The 23621-nt window shown below is 34.0% G+C and overlaps 1 protein-coding gene across 13 annotated transcripts in view; it reads right to left on the reverse strand.

Moving 5' to 3' along the window:
- NFIB (nuclear factor I B) overlaps positions 1-23621 on the reverse strand; it is a 441470-nt gene that overhangs the window by 5689 nt on the left and 412160 nt on the right. For 7 of the 13 annotated variants that reach the window (XM_037733504.1, XM_037733505.1, XM_037733503.1 and 4 more), the window contains exons 10-11: positions 21026-21108; positions 10609-10697 (exon numbers count right to left, since the gene is read on the reverse strand). The exons of 2 other annotated variants lie outside the window; for them this stretch is intronic. In XM_037733504.1, coding sequence (XP_037589432.1) covers positions 10609-10697; positions 21026-21108 — 172 coding nt within the window. The remainder of the gene's footprint in view (positions 1-10608; positions 10698-21025; positions 21109-23621) is intronic. 4 more of the 13 variants (XM_037733508.1, XM_017514674.2, XM_037733507.1 and 1 more) reach the window with 2 other exon arrangements.

Raw genomic sequence — 23621 nt, forward strand, 5'->3', positions numbered from 1 at the left:
AAAAAAAAAAAAGAAAATATAGACATAACCATTTACAAAAAAAATACAAAAGAATTTGATAGTACCTTAACACAAAGCACAACTCATCCTAATGACTATTACTATGTATATAATCAGATCATTCATTATAAAATAAATATATGAGAGCTAAATCAAAATTACAAAAATAAAATGTTCGATATCATGGATACTATTTTCATGCTATTTTGACCAAAGGTATGACGTGGCTCCCCCAAAAAGAAAAGAAGTAAACAAATTATTCTGACCTTAAATTATTCTGTGGTGATGGTCCTGCTTCATTTTGTATTGGTAAGAATACCTCTTAAGTATTGTATTTCTCCTAGGAAGCACTCTGCAAGAAAACCTAACTTTATGGCATTTATTTGTTGAAGAAACTCACCAAATTATGTCACTGAAGAACCACTAAAGGCAGACAGGGAAGATATAGCAGTTGAGGTGGAAAGAAATATAGACCTCTTAAGCATGATTCAGGTTAAAGGAATAGCACAAAGGCAAAACTCCCAGATGTGACAGCCATGCTGAGGACTTACTATAAGGACCTACTAAAACCACCTTTATGTTTTACAAATGCTACATCACTTAATTTTCTCAATGAACTCATGGGATGGCCATCAATATCTCTGTTTCACATATGAGGAAACTGAGGCAAGTTAAGTTCCTTGCCCAAAGTCTCCCACTTAGCCCTCAGTTATGAATCAGACCTGTCTGATTTCCCTGGCCATTTTACTATATTATATTGCTTCCACAGGAAGTCAGATGGCCTAATATAAGAAAGTACTTTTGAACAGAGTGGTCTGAAGGCAAAATTAATTGGCTTCAGGAGACAATGAACTTTCCATGCCCCGCACAAGCTGGATTATAACCTAGCTAATGTTGCAGAAGAGGCCAGTGCACAGAATATGCAGCTGGTCTAGGTGGCCAAGCCATCTGAAATTCTACGTATTCATCTCCTCTGAAACAAATCTAGGTGGAGTTCTACTAGAGTGACGGCATGAGGATTAAGGGAGCGGAAGATATCCACTTCTTCCTTTTAGAAAGATGCACTATTCATATAAGTCTTATCCAGGATAAACTGGGTAAAACAGTTCATCTTTGCATCTATAAAGAGTAAATAGGCACTATACCTTTCAACTAAAGAAAGGGAGAAATAGCTCTGGGCAGCCATACCAACATTTTATGGCTATGTTTTTTGTTGTTGTTATATATATATATATATATATATATATATATATATGTATGTATATTTTTATTGTACTTTAGGTTCTGGGGTAAATGTGCAGACCATGCAGGACTGTTGCATAGGGTACATACATGACAATGTGGTTTGCTGCCTCCATCCCTCTGTCACCTATATCTGGCATTTCTCCCCATGTAAAATTAAGCATTATGTGAGTGTGTCTTCTAGGCCAAAAAGAATTGGGCCCTTACCTTTTAGCTTACTAACACCTATGAACCACAGGGTGCCATATAAACATGTATGAAGCCATTATTTTGAGCCAGAAACCAAACAAAGTCAAAGACTTTGCTTCACCTATTAGTTGTAGGTGATTAAAACAATAAGAGCTATTTTAAGAATGGCAAAGATCTTTTATTACTAGTGTGTGTGTGTATTTGATAATGGATAACACATTTGTTAAACAGTTTAGAAATGCCTAAGTATCCAGTATGCTAATATTTTTCAGGGAAATAATAATATTGTCCATTTAGAATTTACATACTGGTTTAATCATGAGAAAATAACATAGTTCTTTCAAAGATAGTAAGTACACTTTCAAGAAGTTTAAAAAAGATTTTAAAAATAAAGCACAAAGAGTTGTACATATTCATGCATACCTCAACTGTACCAGTAGCTACATTATTTATAGATAGCAATAAAAATGAGTAATGGCCCAGAAAGCATGGGGAATAAATAAAATAAGTATTTTAATTTAAAAGAAGGATTTGCCTTTAATTCCTTTGCAACAGTTTCAGATATCCCCAAGACGGAAAGTTTTTTATTTCCTTTGCTAAACTTTAACTCTAACTTTATTGGCAAAATATCACACAATTATTAGCATTTTTTGTAAAGTGCACAATAAACAATTTTCCTTATCAATAGCTAAAAACCTGTCTGAAAAACTATGCTGTCCTGGATTGTACATGGGTGCATTTGGACTGGTTGCTTACTTCAACATAACACAAAGCTGCAGATTATGTCTTGAGAAAAAATGCTCACTCAGATCGGTAGAAGGAATAAATACTCAAGTTGAATCTATTTATGTATTAGAACAAAGAAAATAGTACTTGATTTGCTAGCATTTATGTAATGTGTATTATTTGCCAGGTATTATTCTACATGCTTGACCTAACTTTTAATCTTCATAACAAACCTATGAGAAAGGATCATTATTATCCTGATTTTACAGATGAGGAAACTGAAGCTAAGAAGTGTCTTGCCCAACTCATATTGCTATTAAATTGCAGAAGGCAGGATTTGAATCCAGCAATGTCATTCTAGCACCTGTATTTCTACCCACTATACTTTTCTCATCTCCCCTTCTTGTGAAACATAGTTTACTCTTTTCACTGAACTAGAAGTTATATTACCATTGAATTATACAAGAGACTCTGTGAATCAAGGTTCATATCACTTAGGCTCAATAAAATTCCCATGGAAGTATAACTCTTGAGCCTCAAATTCAATACAAACAACTGTGCTTTATTTCTCCAATTCCAGCTGCTTTTCAGCTGAATGCAGTATTTACCTTTGTTTTATGTGTGTGCAGATGTGGCTGTATGTCAATAATTTGCTGGTTGAATTTCACTTCAGATGAGGCCAGGCTGGAAGTGAAATATACAAAGTGCTTTACACCGGTCTTGGGTTTCTTATATTTACTTTTCCCATTTTTAGGGATCATTATTGCCATCTGAATGATCCTATTTGCATGCAAGATGATTCCTAATGATTATTACTATTTGTAATAATCTGTATCAGAAAGCTCCCTGGCTAGCTCTTACCTGAACTGCAAAGTACTCTTGTGGCCTCTCTAGGAAACACCAAATATCATAAACTGCAGGTAGCTCATGGAATTATTCTAACTGCAAGCAATAGGACTTCATAGTAATGAAAGAGAAATGTATTTGTTTCTTAACTAAGTAAGTAAATGGCCTTCTTTATTGCTACCCCTTCTGGACCAACAGTTTTGAAAATAGCATATCAAAATGGTAGACCATCAAACCTCATTAATTTATATTCAATTGTTTCAGATGTGTTTTGTTATTAGGGCACAGTGGATTGAATGTTAACTTTACCATGCATGAGAACTAGCATTTTCTAAGTAAAATAATAGCATATACCAGTGAAATATTTTATCTAATAAAGAGCATAAGACAAAAAAAAGCCACTCCATATGGGAGCACTGCCACTATCAAACGTGCTCCTTACAATTACTGTACTCTTATGGTAAAGAACTCTTACATAATCCTTGAAGACTTCAATATGGCAATCTACACTCAAAAGTAATAAAAACTTACTTAAAATGTTCAGTTTAAACATTAAATAAGAAAAAAGCTCTTCCTCAATAGGCCAAATTAAGGACTTTTTAAAAAATTGTGTTTGATCTTTTTCAAAGTTTAGAACTAAAGATGAAACATGAAAAATTATTATGAAGATGACTAATTATACATAAATTACAGTACACACATGCATACATATATAAGAACTTATATAGCTATGGGAGGTTTTAGTCAATTTAAAAATATAGAATTATCGGACTCAAAGTAATTATTTTATCTCCTCCCACAGACCACAGCACAGTGGAGAAGCCCACATGTTGATTTCCAGCCTCTTTCTGTCTGTATCCCTCTCTACCCTGACTACTTTTCAATGCTATTGTTACAAGTGCTACTGCTCCTCTTATTTGCATATGTGATGCTTTAACAGCAGACAAAATTCTCTACAAAAATGGTGCTTCAAAATAGTGCCTTTCACTAGAGAAAATCACCCAAGGCATACTAAATTAAATAGAAATGTAAGTTTTATACAAAGCAAAAAGAGATTATTTTACAAATGATTTTCATTTAAAAGCAAAAATCAGCATTATTTGCACAATTTTACCTCTAAAGGATGAAACTTATTTGTATCAGAATGCTGAAGCATAAAATTACAAATGATTAAAGAACTGAACACATTTTAATATTATGCTTGCTACTCTGTTCACATGGGCAAACAATCTTACATGGGCAAAAGATCTTCTTGTGTGTGAAACAAAGTGAACAAGACTGAAGAATTGTAATTTTCTGCAATTTCTGAATAGTCAAAATTCATGTTCTTCAATGCCTTGACCTTAAATAAGACTTTGCCATTTCTTTTATAATGTATTATGTTTATTATTATATTTATTCATTCATAGGCTTTGTATTTAAGAAAATATGACTAAAAAAATCATCATATCCCTACTAACAGTGCTAGCAAAAATGAGAATCAAAAAGGTAAGCTAATAAATAGTGCACTGGCTGTCGAGGGAAATGATCTCTTATGGACGAAATACATACGTAACTATGGCACTTTACAGAAAACATATTCAACTGAAGTAAGTGTTTAATATACTTCCTTTCACTGCAAAGGGTTAATCGGCAAGGTTTACATTTGGGAATTTTCAGAATCACGCTCCTCCCTCCCCAGAAGCGCTGCCAAAAATCATCTGACAGGAAACGTAAGATTAAGTTTGTCCTACCTAAGCGAACAAAGAGTGCTCTGAACAGGCCACCGGTTTACTGCAGAGCGGGAACTTTTCTAATCCTGCTGGAATCTGCAGTCCTGCTCAGAAAATATCACGGAAAAAGTTGTTTTCTTTCCTCTAACATCTTTTCTCAGGATCATCTCATTTTGGTCACACTGCAGATCCTGCTGCTTCTCCCATAAAGGTTCACTTAAAGCTCCAAACATAATCATGTGGAAAATGGACATTATTGATTCCTATGGTCCATTGTTCCCCCATCCTAAGTCCCTGAAGTTCAAGTTCAATCTGGAATTACATCATGTCTGGTTTCTCCTGGTTACCAGACGGCTTGAGACGTGACCACAGCTACAGAAAAAACAAACAGCCTTCTTCACGCTTCGGCTCCCCTATCGATTCAAACGTAAACTTTTTTTCTTTCTCTCAAGTATGCTTCAAGTATGGAGCATGGTTAATTTAGAGATTAAGTTCCAAATTAGATTATCTAATGGCATCTTAATGGATTGCTGACCCATTTCCTGTGGGATGGCAGCATGCAAGTCTGGCTGGAATACAATTAATTTCTTAGGAAGTGTTCTGAAGAGTTTGCCTAGATAAAAAGGAAATGTCGCGTTGTACAACTCTTTCTTTATAAATGGAGAAAGTTAGGCAAAACTATAACAAATCCCAACATATTATTCAACAGCCAGATCACAGATGTTGTGTGTCTGTGAAAACCATATTAATATCATTCTTAAGAATAGTAATGTTTTTATTTTTGATTTCATAACAGGTACAAATAATTTTGATGAAAATAGAGTAATTCCTTTAAAAAGAAAATACAAAGTGAAAACTAGTTAGCAGCCTATTTACCAAACAATGGTCATGTGTAATTTTGGTTTTTGCAATTCTCCACCTTGAACCAAAGATTCTTCCATTCATCTACCGTATCAGCATTTCTATCATAGTCCCAGAATGGTACTAGGGGCCCAGAATGGTGTATAAAAAGTTGAGGATTTGAACACACTGTAGAGCTGACAGCTGAAAAGGAAATTCAGCACTCGGAGAATAAAGCTCCCCCCAGGAACTCCAGGAACAACCCAGCTGTTGTACTGTAGTTATGTGTCAAGATAACAAACTGAGAGCAGGAAATGCTAACTTAGTGAATTCGCAGGGATGGTCTAAGTGTAATGTTGAAATAAAAGTTAACTCTTAATATTACCTACGGACAGGATACATACTGCCTTTATACATATGCCATATATATGTGGAGATACACACGTACACACACACATATATATGCATACACACACAAACACATGTATGTAATACAAACATGGTTTGCAATCCATTATTGAAAATTATTTTTGTTTAAATATTCATTCGTTTGAGAGTATACATTTTACAAAGAAAATGTTATGGAGGCAGTGAGAAAAATGGTTGAGGCGAGTGTTATGCAAATTAAGTTACACGGATGAAACGAGAGTTACTACCCTTCACTTTTTTTTTCTTTTGCCCTCCCTCTCCTGACCAACTAGATCCAAATAATCTTTACTGGCTGCTAAATTTCTCTTGAGAAATCAAGCAACTCTCTAGAATTGCAGTAATAAACGACAATTTCTTACAAAAACATGTGTAAAGTAACTACAGAATGAAGTATTCAACCCATAGAAAGGAACTGCTAACACATGTAACATGGAAAATAGCTGATAAAAGTCTCTTTGGTGCCATTCAATTATGGCATCTGCAGAAACACAAAAATCCTTCCAATTATTTTAGTAAAATCTTCATTTATTCATTATTTCAGAGGCTGAGCAAATGGTTTGTGTAAACATATCCTTCGGTAACATGCACATGTTTATTTTAGCCATCTGAAGGCTTCTTCTATGTTTATATAAGCCATCAGACACATACAACCACTCACTTGTGGCTTTGCATTTTCTTAAAAGGGGTGAAGGGGGAGAAGAGAGAATGGAACAGTAAATTCAGTTTCTCTTTTGCATAAAGCACTCCCTCTAATGTTTTAAAATAGCTTATGTTTATATTATTCTTGGATTGTCCTTTGGCTTTCTTTCATTCAATTATATTGATCTTTCACATCTGATAGTACTAGCTATATTCTGACTATCACTTTAAGAAAGGAAGCCAGTCAGGGAGTAACTGCTATATATGTTTATGCCCACATAACTCACATATGCAACAAGGTAATTTGTCCACATGAGGACAAAGCACAAACACAACAGTATCTAGCTTGAGCAATTCATCACCTATGATCTTCCTAAGATCTGAGCCCATCCTGACTATAGCAGAAGTGAGCCCTTCACCAGTATTTTACTCTGGGTTAACTGCAGTTCCTGACCTTTCACTTAGGGAGAAAAATTGACTTTGTCAAGGTGCAAATAACTCCTTTACTCATTCTCTCTCTCTCTCTCTCTCACTCTCTCTCAGTCACACACGTGCACGTGCACACACACACACACACACACACACACAGAGTTCACAAAATTCTAAGGTTAAAACAACAAAACACCTTCAGGGTTGCAACCTAATAAGGCTGTGAAAACTTTCCCAAAGAGTCAGCTTTGGTTCCTAAGGGAATGCTTATGCCTTGGGGTTGTGGAAGGATAGAGGAAACCCTCCAGCTTTGATTATACTTGCACAGCTCCCTTGGCACTGCCATTTTCAGTTCCAAAAAGAGCTACATTTGACATGGAAACACCTCAACAGGGCAATTAGTATAAAGCAGAAAACAGGGAAACCATGGAAAAGTGTTTGTACAAAGAAAGTAATGGCAACAAACAACAATCAATCAAAATAAAATAAAGCAAAACCAAAAACACCCATTTTGCTTTGTCCTTTTCTACTACAGTCTCCAGGGATAGCCTTTTGTTAAAAAGCAACTACCACAACAAAAATAACCTGTGATATTTTCTTTATTCCATGGCGACAAAGGCAAATCATTTAATTCTTTGGATGAATAGACCTACGTTTCTTCAATATTTTCAACTTATTTAGATGACTCTAAAGTTATAGCCATGCCCTGAAGATTTTAGACGTCTATTATCTGCCTTAAAAGTACTAGAATTACAGACATTTAGGACTTCTTTTTTCAATATTCTTAAAAAAAATATGTTTTAAAAACAGCCACAGGTCACAAACTAAATGATGAATAAAACTGTCATGCCACAGATAAGGCCTATAGTATTGTCAAATATAAACTCTATTTGTGTCCATTTTTGAAAACTATAACAAAGCAAAGCAAACTGTGCCATTTGAATTTATTTATTCTGAACTGCATCACACCTAGATTTTAAGAACTGGGAGCATTTCAATCACCACAGCATTTAGACAGTCTACCATAAAGATCAATAATACCTATTGAATGTAGAAATGTGATGCCTGCCATTATCAATTACGTGCTTTCTGAACCATGATAGAAAGAGAAGAAACAAACCGAGATACTGGCTGGGCGCAGTGGCTCATGTCTGTAATCTCAGTACTTTGGGAGGCCAAGGCATGCAGATCACTTGAAGTCAGGAGTTTCAGACCAGCCTGGCCAACAGGGTGAAATCCAGTGTCTACTAAAAATACAAAAGTTAGCTGGGCATGGTGGCGCATGCCTGTAATCTCAGCTACTGCGGTGGCTGAGCATAAGAATCACTTGAACCTGGGAAGCGGAGGTTGCAGTGAGCCAAGGTCATGCCACTGCACTCCATCCTGGGTGAGGAAGTGAGACAGTCTAAAAAATAAAAGACAAAAAACAAACAAACAAAAAAAACAAGATACCTTTTAAAGAGCTTTTGGAAACATTAAGACCATTCTACATGTCATTACCTACTAAACAAAAGAAATGCTACTATTTTTGAGAGAAAAAAATTTTACCTAAATAAATTCTAAATTTTTTTCTGACTTACTATGACCTGAAACTGATAAACACACCAATTTTTCACCAGTAAGGGGATCTGTAACATCAACAATACAGCCCTAAGAACTGAGTTTAATCATCAGATTCATTTTCTCCAATACATGTGTTCTGAGATTTATTGTCCACTAACCTTCTTTCTTCATGGGCTATCAATTTTTTATTTAAAAAATTACTAGTAACTAGGCAAAGCTATATTTTAAATCTCTAACAATTTGCAAATATGTTTTAGAGGTGCTATGCTATTTTTAGATTTAGTAAGTCAATCAAGATTCCCCAGGTTTGGAAGTTCACATAGCTATAGGCGCATTTACAAATTTGAGTACATGTCATCTGGTTTGCAATTCTTGTAAATATGGTAAGCTTGTAAGCAAACATGAGCCATTTTGGTAACTGATAGAGCATGATATATGAGTTATTAAATAAAATATGCAAATATTTGGTTATCAAATTCAATTAAATTAACTTTAAAATGTTTATTAATTCAGAATATTTTAATGAGACACTTTCATTTAATTTAATTAAGACTATTAATCATTAAGCCTATTTGGATAAGATGCTTCCATTGAGTTTATCTTCTTTTTATAAGCATATACTATATTTTTTTCAAAAGGATGAATATAATCTTCTTGAAAAAAATCACTATATGTAAAAATATATCCCTTTTTAAAGTGGAAGTTATATCAATCATTTTTTTTTTTTTTTTTAATAAAGATGGGGGGCGGTTTCACCATGATGGCCAGGCTGGTCTTGAACTCCCGACCTCAGGTGATTCACCCACCTCAGCCTCCCAAAGTGCTAGGATTACAGGCGTAAGCCACTGCACCCGGCCTCAATCTAAAACAAGAAAGGTCACATTGTATTCCATTTGGTAGTGAATTAATAAAAAGTCATTGTTTTTAAAAACATAATCTGAATAATTCCCTTAATTTTTATCTGAATTAAAGTGGACATTTAATTATTTTGATTCTTTAAAATCTACTCTTCAGCAGTTTCTGTGTGAACCAACATGAAGATGGGCAGACAACTCTGTCTGAGTATCTACCTTTCTACAGACACTTTCCACAAAGGAGGATTACAATCAGAGCTGGGTTGGAAAATTATGCCCACTCTATTTGGTGAACTCCTTACAGGATTACCTCATTCTCTTCTGATAATTTTTATTTCTGATTACTTATGATTATACCACGAATCTAATTATTTGTCAATTTGATACAACTTGTTCTTAAAATAAATAACATACAAGAAGCAGCTGACTTTGAACTACTTATTTTCTAAAGGAAATGCATGAGACAATATGAAAACTGGTTTTGAAAATGAAGTTTTAGAATAGTTTTCTCAGCCAACCAAATAAAGTCAATCTTCTATGAATTACATCAGTATACAAACAGAAATTAAAACTTTAACAAATTCCTTCTTTAGCTACTGATTCCAACAATCTTCCCATCCAAAATTTATGGGTGCTGTCAATAATAGTTATATTAACTAACTAAAATTTCTTTCTAGTTTTTTTCCCCTGCTACAACATGGGAACAAATGAATAGTGAAATGGCTTAGAATTAGCAGTAGAGGAAAGAGTTGAAATAAGAAGAATCTACAATGTGAAAACCAATGCTTTATCTTCAGTTAGCTCAAAAATCTTCCCTAAAGTTGTGATTTCACTTTTCAGGTTCTAAAATCTAAATGTCAAGTTCCACCCCCTCCCCCACCAAAAATATTATAAATTATAGAAAACATTTTATAGCATTTAAAAATTCCAATGATTAGTAAGCATATACTATAGTCCCAACTTAATTTGACTTCCCATTTACATAAGAAATAAAAGAGAAGGACAAAGAAAGAAGAATGGCATAGCCAAAACAACTAAATTTTTAACATATATTTTCTGTAAAGCTAGTTAAAAACAAACACTATAGCTCATGTAATTTTTAGGTGTAAGTGTAGGGTTGGAAATAATTAAAATGTTACCTTTGCCAAGTAATTCCCAATGTATCCTCACTGGTACTGGGGTATAAATGCCTGCCGTTTTGATTCATGGTCCAGTCACAAATCCTCAGCTGTCAATTGAAACCTAGCAGTCAGATATGGATCGAGCAGTTCTACAGTTTTTAGTATTTAAATGAACACATGCAAACTAGTACTGTACATGGCATTAACCTTACTTTCCCAAGAGGCAACTTAAAGAAAAAAAAAAAAAGCAAAAGAAAATCTTATTCCGAAAAGCAAAATTCCTAGACTCTTTTTTAGAAAAAGCTATTGCAATATGCTTCTCTATTAATTAAAGCATACAAGAGAAACAAGTGCTTAGAACATAACAATTAGCCATTATTAGAGTACAAATTGAGCTGAAATAAAAGCAAATGTTAATATTCAATAGAGAGATATATTTTAGAAAGAAAATAAAAATGCATTTTTTTCTATGCATCATACCAAATAATCTGCACTGAATAAAATAATCAATAACTTTAAGCATGCAGTTTGCAAAACATAGAAGACATGCAGTTTAGAGGAGAAAGGCCCATCTTACAAACATTCGCCCTAGCTTGTGTTTGGAAGCATCAAGGTCCTCAGTTTTAACCTTTTATTAATTTTGTTTTGCTTAAACTGGCATTGTTTAGGAAGAGTTGATAAGCGTTTCTAGTTTTATTTTAAACTCAGAGTAATGGCATTTAAAATACTTTACTACATCTGAAGAAAGTGAGGAATGCACTGAATACAAGCTGAAACAAATTCTTCCCAGATCTCCGAATCATCAGCTCTGCCCTTGAGAGATTGTTCGAGTAACCCTATCCAGCTCTGCTTGGTTAACAGCTGCCCCACAGTGCTAGCAGATTTATTGAAAAGATATATTGCTTATTTTTATTTTTTAGAAACTAAACTTATCGTTTTAGGGGGGAAAACACACTAGAAAATCTAGTTTTTAACCTTTAGATAGCCACACTGTAAATTAACAGCATCTTACATTCAAAAGATGACTTCTTCACAGTAATCCACTAAACCTTGTTTGCTACTTTCCAGATGATGACTGGAAACAAATTACCAAAAATTATCATAAATTTAAACTTTTTGATAAACTATTTTAAACATTTCTGATAATGTTACAGCTAAATAATTGGTTATTAAGCATCTTTAATTTTCCTTTTAGACTCTTGAGCTTATGCATATGCTAAGTAATAGTGATTCAGGAGTTCTAGAAAGGTAGTTTTTGCTCATTTTTCTATAGATCTATGAGGCTCCAAAAATACTAGCTCAAATTTCCAGACCATGTGTTTTAATTCTATGAATATTTCAGGATTTCAATTAAAGGTGCTTTTATGATTTAAAGAACTGAAAAAATTCCCTGCATATACATAGGTAGATCAATAGATTGATAGACATGTAGATTCTGCTCAGGATATATGTCATAAAGAAGTCAGAAATCAATCAGTAAATAAATTAGAAAAAACGTATTCTTTTTTTTGAGACAGAGTCTCACTCCATCACCTAGGCTGGAGTGCGATGGCACCATCTTGGCTCACTGCAACTTCCCAGGCAATTCTCCTCCCTCAGCCTCTCAAGTAGCTGGGATTACAAGAGCGCACCACCACACCCAGTTAATTTTTGTATTTTTAGTAGAGATGGGATTTGGCCATGTTGGATAGGCTGGTCTTGAACTCCTGACCTCGAGCAATCTGCCTGCCTCGGCCTCCTAAAGTGCTGGGATTAAAAGTGTAAGCCACGGTGCCCAGTCATAAATGCTCTTAAAATGGACCAAAATATTCCCATGAAGGGAAAAAAGTATACTTGCTTTGTTTTAAATCAGATAACACACTTTAAATATTTCAAAGAAGTAAATGTGTTCAGTCTAGTGGGAAGCAATATGGTAAGATTTTTTAAAAGTTCTCAAAATGGGTTGTCTAATCAAATTTAGTGTGATGAGGCAATTTTTTTGAAGCTTAAAAAATACAATGAAAACAATCAGAAAACAGTTCAAGAAACTTGGCTTTGTGTAACAATAACATTACTGATTAATCACTTACTGATTCTACTCTAGTCAATGAAAATGCAAGGGTTTTGTTTAATTTTTGTTTGTTTGTTTTTTGAGACAGGGTTTCCCTCTATTGCCCAGGCTGGAGTTCACTGGTACGATCATGGTTCACTGCAGCCTCAACCTCCAGGGCTCAAGTGATGCTCCCATCTCAGCCTTCTGAGTAGCTGGGACTACAGGTTCACGCCACCACGCCTGGCTAATTAAAAAAACAAAAATTGTAGAGACAAGATGGTACTATGTTGCCCAGGCTGGGGAAAATGCTAGTTTTGAATCAATGACAGATATAGAAGAGGGGAGATGTATATTTAGGGGTAGCACATATAAATTCTGTTAATTATTAACTTCAGGTTATCTATGGGGCTCTCAGCTTAGGCTGGAGAGGTTTTCAGGAAGACAATATACTTTCCCAAAGCCGGGGGAATCTAAATATCACTCACTGATTGGCTTATTGTCCCACAGACAACTGCAGGACCACGTCTCCTCAGAAAAATGTGTTCTAAATTAGTTTTTGTTGTTAATGTTGCTAATATTTTGTTTGTTTGTTTGTTTTACCACCCCCAAAAATGTGAAGTGGGCTATCTTTGACCATATGCTGTACAATTTAAAATGAACAAATTTTTGGACTTCTCTTTTGTAAAGGCAGTATTAAAAGGGAATAAACCTGTGTACAGCTACTCATTTTCATCTATTTAAGATATATGCAATAGAAATCATTTCTCCCAAACAGAAAAATATGCTTAAGTACATACAAAATAATCAATAAATATATTTAGCAACAATTTAATCGAAAAGAAATTGGCTGGATATTAATTAGTATTGAATTAATTTTAGTTGTTAAAAATGTAAAATATATTATTTATCTGTTTAGGTTGTACAGTACCATTATCGACATTTTCTGAAGTTTCTGAGGAGACATGCTGTAACTTAAGCCAGATTACTTGAGCAAGAGCTTCTCTGTTCATGTTGGTTTTTTTTCAATTAATAAACCTTCTTGGTCGCAAAGCGTCATTGAAATAACAAACTCCCTGATAAAGTGAAATTTTAAAGGCGATGGTATGGGTGCAGGAAGTAATTAAATCATTAAAATAGAAATAATTTATTCACCAAAGATTTCCATGATAGCAATTCCTAAGAAAATCATTTCCTAATCTTATTTGACCAAGATTTTCCTGACCAAGCAAATTTTGAACAGACTCTAGTGTATTTAAGTTTTTGGGGGGTCATGTTGTATATTCTTAGCATTAGAATAATTCAATGTTCCTAATACAAAATAATTTTACATTAGGCTTTAAATAAATTTAACATAATAGGTGACAATCTTTTTTGAGTTTGGGCCAGTGATTCCTTAGTTTCTGTCCTGTGACAGAATCAGTGTTAGATAATTCAGCTGTAAATTCTCCTTTTTTAAGTTTTAAAACTTTAATTTTAAGCAACGCATAAATACGTGCCTTTCATTTACATAGAATTTTCCTAAGTTCAAAGCTTTAAGAATGCTTCAAAAGTTTTTCAAAGCATTTTTCATTAAGAAATAGAAAATTGGTTTTTTTCTCCCAACAGTAATGAAATTTAAAATACCAAGTGTCACTCAGTTTGGAAATTTAGTCTGTTAGAGTTGTCTGTTTTTACGTGGAGGTGGGAAACAATTCTTATTTTTGTAACAATATAGACTCCAAAAAAGAACTGATCATATGCATATCCTTACAGAAATGTTCACTTGCATAAATCATTTGAATCCTTTATTTATATGCAGTACCAATTGAAATTCTATTGTCTAGAAAATGCCCAGAATTTCAAAATCAAACAAAAGGCGAAGTAAAAAAGTGAGAGTAACCTCCAAAATGCTATCAGTAAAGGGGTAAAGTTAAAACAGTTTAAACAACTAAAGAAAAAGGGAAGGTGACGTTTTCACTGCATATGTTCTTAGGGTGGAGTTCTATGGTCTCTGGAAGGAGAACCTTGTTCCTGGCCCAACTCAAATCAGATTGCTTCAAAGAAAAAAAGAAAAAGGATGGGGGCCATCTGGTTCCTCTCAAATGGCTACATAAAGGGGAAACACCTAAGATTTGGATCATTATCCTTTTCCTAAACTACACGCAAATAATCATGTAAGTAGCAGCCATAAGGAATTAATACTGCTTGTGACTTCAGAATAAGAGTTTGTTTATTCAAATGGGGGTCTTCCTTTGTTATTAACAGGGTCTTTTGTTAAACGCACAGCAATTAGCTTTGAAAACAAAAGAAAGAAGGTAAGCAAAATGTTCTACTTTGCTAGACTCAGCAAACAGGCTGATGTACTAACAGTCCCTATGATGACAACAAATTTCAGTTGAACCACTAAACCATTACTGTGAACAGAACAATCAACACAGGCAAATTTACCTTCTCACTTTTTTTTTAAGTTTACAGAGACCCTCAGGGGAATATCTTGAAAGGTATGTTTTATGTTTTATTGTGTTTCTTCATTTCTCCAGACCCTCAAGGAAACAGATTTTTGAGGGGTGAAGTTTCTTTTTGCGGGGAAAGACAGATGCTTAAAAGGATTAACACTCTAATATTCATACTTTGGATTAGGAGAATTTTATTTTATTGCTATTATTAATTACCTACATGGAGCAAATTAAACCGTCTCTGGATGAATAGTATGTAACCTCTGAAGGAATGGTATGAACAAGAAAAACGGTCAGAATAAAACTGTGTTGCATGTTTCACATATAACACGTGGAAAACAACAACAAAAAAGATACTCAAATCATCCTCAGATCTTGAAAGTAACTTCTAATGCCAATTTCTGAAACCACGCTTCTTGATATTTAATTTAATTAGCAGAGGTAGAATTAACTTAAATGGGTATGCATAGTCCATGAGCAGAATAAACATTATTAACCATAAATCATAAGTATTAGAAAATGAAAGTTTTTTTTTTCATTAGAGGCTACTATAACTTTTAAATTTTAAGGTTTCAAGGGACTTCTAAGCTCACATAGTTCAACCTCTTCATTTTCCTTTCCAAAATAAGGCTCCAGGGGAACAAGGTTTAAGGACTTGTCCAAGGTTAGAAATGCCCTGCCACATCAATACTAAATCTCAAGCCTTCTGACTCCCCCTAATCCCTGGTTCTCACCCACTACACCAGTTGCTTGTCACTGTTCCTTTTCTATCCTGTCCTGTATGTGAAGTTCACGAATACCAAATGCTAAAATTTCTGTAAATATAACCTTCAGAATTCCCTCTACCTCCTTGATTCAACTTAGATCTTTTAAAATTAATATTTTCAGAAAAGAAGATAATTTTTTCCTTGTGTTTTTGTTGATTAAAATTTAAGTTTACATAAAACATAATTTTACTTTTACATTAATTAGAACAGCTTATCTGGATATTAGTCTTTGATAACCAGCAAAGGTAAGTGAACAAACCAGGGAATGAAAAAGACAGACAATGGAAGGATTTTTTGAATTTAAGAACTAGCCAAAGAGCTAAACATTTGCATAGCCATTATTTCAACTGAAACTTCCTTTAAATGTGTTTCCTTTCAAGCTAGCATACGTGAAAAGTGACCTCTTATCCACTTACATACCTACCCAGAAGTCATGTGATAGCGTTTTACGTCAAGCTGTCAATTATGATAACAGACACAATAAGAACAGCCCAAGTGTTGATAGCCTGCTTCCTGACTGTATTGAAAATTTTGTTGATAGTCCACTTGTGTCCTTTTAATTGCTTGCCTCTAATAAATGACTACCTTTCCAGTGGTAGTACCAAGCTTTGGCTTCGCCATTTGCCAGTACAAACATTGTAAGAAGATTTAAACTAATATCTTAGTTTTAAAAAATCCTACAGAGGCAATTTCTTAAAAAGGCCATTTTGTGTAACAGAAACTTTCAGTGTAATGAGAAGTACTTTCAAATTGTAGTTTTAAAAAGAAAAGTGTTATAAGAAAAGTATTGAAACAATTTAAATATAAACTAGCCCAGTAATTGAAATTCAAATAATAGAATTATATAGGCATGCAACAGATGTAACATGCTGAAGGCCAGGCACCAATAAAATCCATGCAATTGTGAGAAGTAATGCAAGGACCTGAATTGATCAGGCCACTGATTCATTAGCTCTTATTATAGGTAAGATATATCAGTCAGGAGATTATAATTTTGAGATTATGAAAATAAGGCCAATTTCATATAAACTACAACTTACTTGACTTTACTGTCTCAATTAGGGAAGGCAAAAGTGAATTCCTAATTTATTCAATTAAAATCTGAAATATACATCAAAGGTTAATATGCACTTCAATGGCCTGTTTGAATGGTGACCTTTTATTTCAAACTAGAAACTTCTTACTGACAACTTTTATTTCCAACTTACAAAGAGATTTTTAAATATATGTTGAATTGATGTACAATAGTAAGAATTTAGGCTTTTATTATGACCTTAGACTCACATATAATGGTGATAATCAAATTAGCTAGATTCTCTTCTATTAATACTACCAAAATTTCTATAATAGCAAAGGAAAGAGGCCTGAAATTAGCAACTCACTAGGAGGTTGACCAGATAAGAAACTGGTGCTAATTCAGGTAAGTTGCCTCATATTATTTATCTATGCTAAAATTGTTAGACTGGATCATAAAATACTTTCTGTATTTTCTAAGTACCATCCAACACTATGATTGACAGTTCCCATTTTCTCAGACAGATAAAATTTGGGAAACGTGGTGCCTTCATGGCCTATCATAATGAATCTGTACAATGTGTTGATGAAGTATAAAGTATGAGAGAGAAAAGGATATACTGCGTTTCACTAAACTTCTATGAAGTTAAGTCAGTGTGGAGGTGTTCCACATTTCTGAAAATGTTCCAAATCATAAAAAGGCATTTCTCAGCAGAACTAATGAGTTCAGTTTGCCAAAGCAGGACCCATGAGTTCTTCAAGCCACCAAAACAATCTTCCAATAGAAAAGTTCAAGAAGAATGAAGCTCCAATTGAAGTTCTGATTTTCAGATTTCCCCCATGCCAACAACAAATGCAATAGCTAAGCCAATAACCCCAAAGACAGACAAGTTCTAGACTTGAAAAGTATTCAAGATTGTGTTAAGAGATAAAGAAAAAAGTCTAAAGTCAAATATTGATCAGCTGGTGTGAGTTATTATGACTGATTAGGGAGGATTATTTTTGATGGCAGATTATCAACTGGTTTACATGAACCTTTTGGAAGTATTCTTTATGACTATGTGAATTTATTTTTTTAGATTTAAATGAGATACATTTTCCATAGGTGAACTTCCTTCCAGTCAAAATAAACTAGTATTCCCAATCAGTTAGCAACCAGTGTCATCAGTAACAACTATTATGAAAAGGAGCACAAAGATGTATAATTACTAATAACAACTGTCTCTGTACCAAGCAAATGATATAAAAGTGTATACTTCTAGTATTCAGATTTGACAATATGAATGTATTAGTCTTACAGGTGAAGTACAGGGTTCATTTTAATATTATAAAGCTTTTCATCTCAATTTGATTGAAAACTCCACTGTAGTATCATCTTGTGGAAAGATTATTTATGAAATAATCAAAATTACCCAACAACTTTAAATTTATCATTAACTCTAATTTATGTAGGCTGTATTAAAGTTCTTTTCTAAGAAAAAAAAAGCACTCAAAATTACACATCAGTACTTTTCACAACCTAAAAGGATAAATCTTTATAAAGCAGCCACCATGAACTGAAAAATGTACCTGGTGACAATATTTATTCTTTAAGGGTCATGTATATTAAAGGCTATGGGGAATGTTTAAAAGAACCCTCTCAAACTAAAGCACTGCCTTTCTAATTTTGAATTTCTCCTAGCTAATATAACATGATTGATTACCTTTATTTCATGTACTCCTTGATTTTCCTTTCCATTCATCATTGAGTGCTTTAAACCAAATGCATTTAGAACCTGCCTCTAGAAGAGTGGTCTCTTTTAAATCTTTGTAAAGTAATGAAAGGACATAGTAAATCAATCTCATTTCTACTGTAGGAAAGCATAATTTTTACTTTACTGAAGTCATTTAAACTATATCTGTCCCTTTATTCCTGGATAGTAAACATAAAACTTCATTTCTGTAATTCTTTTAAAATTTGAAAGGCCAAAATGAAAGGCTTTTGACTGCAGCCTTAGTTTACTAATATACAACTATAGCATGATATGTATTTACATGTATTTTCTGCATGTCTCAAAACTGGAGTTCATGAAATAAGGCATACATGGGCTTTTTCAAATTAAAAAATAGCACTAACTCTTTCATTACATAGAGGACAAACTGTCTGCATGATATTTAACATTTTTCAGCTATAAAGGACACATTTTTTTTTGCTTCCAAGGATCTATAGATATCATGCATTCCATAAATATTAACCATAGTTGACTGAAAAAAAAAGAATTCATATTCTAAGTGGTCTTGATTCAACGTGGTCCACTTAAATAAGTGGCTGTCTTCTTTGGAAAGTTTATAGTTCTAGAACTCATAGTTTTTCAAAAATATGATGTGCCAGAATGCTATCTACATTAAAATTCATATTTTCATGATGCTTGCTAAGTTTTCTTGATGTATTTTTAGATATGTGAAAGGAGAAGTAACTTTTATATTAATGGACTTTTGTAATCATAATTACATGAGGCTTCAACGCCAATCATAAGGGATAAGAAAATTAAAGCTGCCATAGGTTAGGGTAGTGGAGGAGGGAGGCTGCCTCCAAATACATGGAATTGGTACTGTATTCTAACTAGCATTTGGGGCTAACAGTTTAAATAATGGAAGCACGTTTTTATGAATTAAAAATTAACTGGAAATTAGAGATGTGTTATAAAAAATAATGCAAATCCCAGGACAAAATATTCCTGAGAATATGTAATGGTTTTTAAAAGAACAAGTTTCTAAACCTATACATCCTGTATTTTTTTAAAAAATACACAATGAACACATACATTTGTCAAATAGAACCATATTATAGTAATTACAACTCATTTCATATTATAGCAATTTTAGAGGTGAAAAATCAACATGGCAGAGAATTATGTTGAAAAGCCAATGACTGGCAAAACCACTAATTATTATTTGGTATTTTCATAACTGTGTACAGATGTTTTCAGTTAGTTTTCACTCTTTTGGTTTGTTTTGTTTTGCTTTTTTAAAATCTGGCAAAACATCAAGTATCCTGAATAAGCTATCATCTTTATGATTTTCTCTGAGCTCTGCATGTGGTGACCTTTAATATGCAGTCTGCCCCTTTGGGCTGCAACTGGAAAGGACTTGAGAACTCCATGCCAAGCACAATGAGGTAGGCCACAATGAGGGTATGTAAGGTGAACAGATCTAGAACAAAGTAAGTGGGCAAAAGTATCCTACTACCTATACAAAAACTCATATATATGCACAGGCAATTTATAAATAAAGAGCAAGTTAGTTAACAACAGCTCCTCATTGTTTCTTATAGCATAATTTTCCCCCATGTAATATTTTGCTTACTGTTAATTTCAAACTGCTCTGCTATCAAAACTTGAGAGCAGCAAACATATACATCATAAAATATATTTAAATTCAGAACGGTTTAGAATTATTTTTGTTATCCTATAACTAGAATAGTGGGATTTCTACATTGGTATGGTCCATGCTTTTGACTGTGGCTAATCTGTTTATAAGCCACCATTAATCCTGGCTGTATAATTTCACAGTTTGGGTAAACACTTCATTTGCATTAAATTTACAGCATTAATGAGATGTGAAATTTAAAATGCTGCTAGAAACATAAAGGATGTAAGACAGCAGAACAAAAAAAAGTGTTTTTATCACATCTGAAATCAGTAAACCAATTTAAAGCTATTAAAATAGGAATGAAGTGTCGCCTGAGATTTTAGCTTCATAACTCATCATCTTGGACTAAAATACAAACGTGAGGAGCGAAACATATGGAAAATGTGAAATCACTCACAAACTTGAATTATATATTGCTTTTATTCTAGTTTACTTTTAAAACAGTTTGCAGTTTTTGTCTTCGAAAGCTATAGGCCAGTAAGTTCTCAATAGCCAATGAAACTGAGAAAAATACACTTTGGCTAAAAGGCTATTACTCGTGGATATTACCAATATATGCTATAGAGATGGAAAAGGTCATGAGCCAATTTGAGAAATTCTGCTCAAAGAGGTGAGAAACAAAGGATCAATGAGAAAAAATTCTGGGAAATGAAATGATCAATTTTGGTCTCAGAAGCCCCAGGAGCCCCCTTCTGAGTCCAGATTGAGAGGCAACATGGAGAAGCACGGAAGCGAAAGCGTGGCTACACCATCACACCTGGGTGAAACTTGCCCACCTGTTGCTGATGTAGGAAGGATGGGTCTCTTGGGCTTAGTCCCACATATCGATTGGCTTGAGATGTGCCTGAGGCTGTGTAGGCTGATTAAGGAAGAACAAAAACAAAGATAAAAATTGTGAACTATGAGAACGAACACCCTGTCCATGTATAAGAAACCTAGAGAAGTGGGATTTGTAACCAAAAGTGTCTTCATTTCTTTTCTGAGTGTATACCAAGTGATAGAAAAGAAATGATACTTGGCTTCAAATCAACTAGTTTATTCCCCCTAAAAAATCTATCCAGTAAAGCAGATCTCATACTTCAGTGTGGGTGCCTCACACTTCCATGCTCTAGTAACTGTCCTGGTGAGGTACTAAGGATTGGTTAAATAGAAGGGTCCTGTACCTAGATGTACTTTTTCACCAGATATTAGTTGTCTAATACGAAATAATCAATGATGGTATATGATTCTAAACGTAAAGCAGACTGAAAGTCCATCAGGAAAAAGTGACAGCTTTTAATGATGGAACTTAAGCAGATGTGCTTAATGATATGGGATGGGAAATGTCTTGTTTAAAAGTCTTGCTAAAAAGGAAATTAAATCTCACTATCATGACGGAGGAGCCTGTATCATGTAGAATGAATAAGCTTGGTATTTTACTTGTGAAAATGGCCTCAAATCTGATAGGAATGTTTTTGAAAAAAAAAACACTTCCCATAAGCACACATACAAAAATCAATTTCTTGTAACTGATCCAGGAAGGGAACTGATGCCCCTGTTAAATAGTTGGCCATGAGGTAGTAACTATTCCTTACATTGTTATAGTCTCACGTGCAAGTACTTTTTGTACAACTGCTTTTTGCTTTTTGGTATAGAGTAAATTTTTCAAACACACATGAAAAATTAATAGGGAGCTACTCCTAAAGACTTTTGTTACTTTTCACAAGGAAAGGACTAAGGTATCTTCCCAGAACTAAGCAATCCCACTGCTCCACATCACCATATATTACCTGCATTGTTCTGAAGAAAGCTACACTGTCTGGTTTAAAACCCCCAGATTAATGAGGAATCCAGGCATTCATTTTAAATGGGCTGGCTTTCTAAAACCAATATATTAATTCTGCCTTTTTCTCTTAAAGGACTGCAGAATTTGACCCATGGAAGCTTTTTTAGGTCAACTTTTTAAAAACAGTGAAAATGCTCACAATTTGTATTTTAATTGCTCCTGAAAAAGGGTCCATGCAAGGCAGCCATTGGCGACCAGTGACCCCTACTCAATCTCCAAGCCTCTGGAATTCACCACACCTCACACCTCACAAATAGCTGGAGAGGAGCTTCACCCTTACAGGAAGAGCACCAAATCTATGCTGCTCTTTCTTTTCAACCATGAGAAAGAGCTTTCCTTGGCTTCTGTGTTTTCTTCAACCTTACTAGCTTATCAATTCAATGACCAGCTTTTTTATTACCGGTAGTGCCTAGGAAGCTGGAGCTACAAGTTTGTTGATAGGAAAGAAAAACTACTCACTATGTTTCTTTTATGTAGGAGTGGAAAATGGACTGATGCAGCCATCTTTATACAACCAAGATATTCCTTTTGAATATTTTGTAATCTTACTAGTCAAATCAGATCCCTTTTTGAACAACCTGTACGTAAGTATAAAAACAGTTCATTAACAAACAGGCTGAGGGTACTCACATAAATGAGCTGTGATCATTTGGGTCTGATCTTCTCCTAAATCTCTTCTATTAATAACACCATAAAAGTAGGCATCAGAGTTTCTAGAACTTGGTTTTGATCATTTATCCTGTGATAATCTTTCCACTACTTAAAAAAAAAATTCTTTGTTTCCTATGTGCTTTTATTTAAATTGCTGACATTGCTCAAAGATGTCAAGACACCACTTTCAAAATGAGTACTTAGTGTTTTAGTGACTGTAATGCACATAGCAAACTTTTAGAACAAAATAATTTTTAGTTTTTCCTCAGTGGTCGCATCCATCTGTGCATTCAGGGAAGTGTTCTAAGCATTAAGAATTATTGATGGGTATTATAAGCCTATAGAAACTTATTAATTTATGGGGCTCATGAATTTTGAAAAAAAATGCTGAATTCACTGTACAAAGTATTGTCCATTTTTCTTAAAGGGTTCCTTCCTACTCTTTTAGAAACTATTTTAAAAAATGGCATTTTTCCAATGGGCAAGAAAGAGCCAGTGGTGCCTCTGATTGTCTCTGATTCACATGGAAATTTCAAGATCATGGGGATTTTCTTGCTATAAGAAAGTAAAAGGTTTGAATTTAAGATACCTGTATAATTGGTGAGGCGCATGCAAATTCCACCAATTCCATAACTTTATCATTCTACTTTACCAATTTATACTTTCTAGCTCCAGTACTAACTAAGAAGCTGACAGCTGGGTGAAACCACCTCAAAATTAATTTCTTCTCCACTTCTGAGCATTTTATATGAAACAATAAAGGAATCGTGGCTTATTGGTATGTGTTAGGAAGGTTCACTGGCTAAATCTCTGACATTTAAAATGTTATGGCCACACTAAAAAGCACACTATTTGATGTACCATGATAGGCAAAATAATCAAAAGATGTTTAAAAA

This window comes from Cebus imitator, unplaced genomic scaffold (genome assembly GCF_001604975.1).
Source record: "Cebus imitator isolate Cc_AM_T3 unplaced genomic scaffold, Cebus_imitator-1.0 Scaffold533, whole genome shotgun sequence".
In the NCBI taxonomy this organism is placed as follows: Eukaryota; Metazoa; Chordata; class Mammalia; order Primates; family Cebidae; genus Cebus; species Cebus imitator.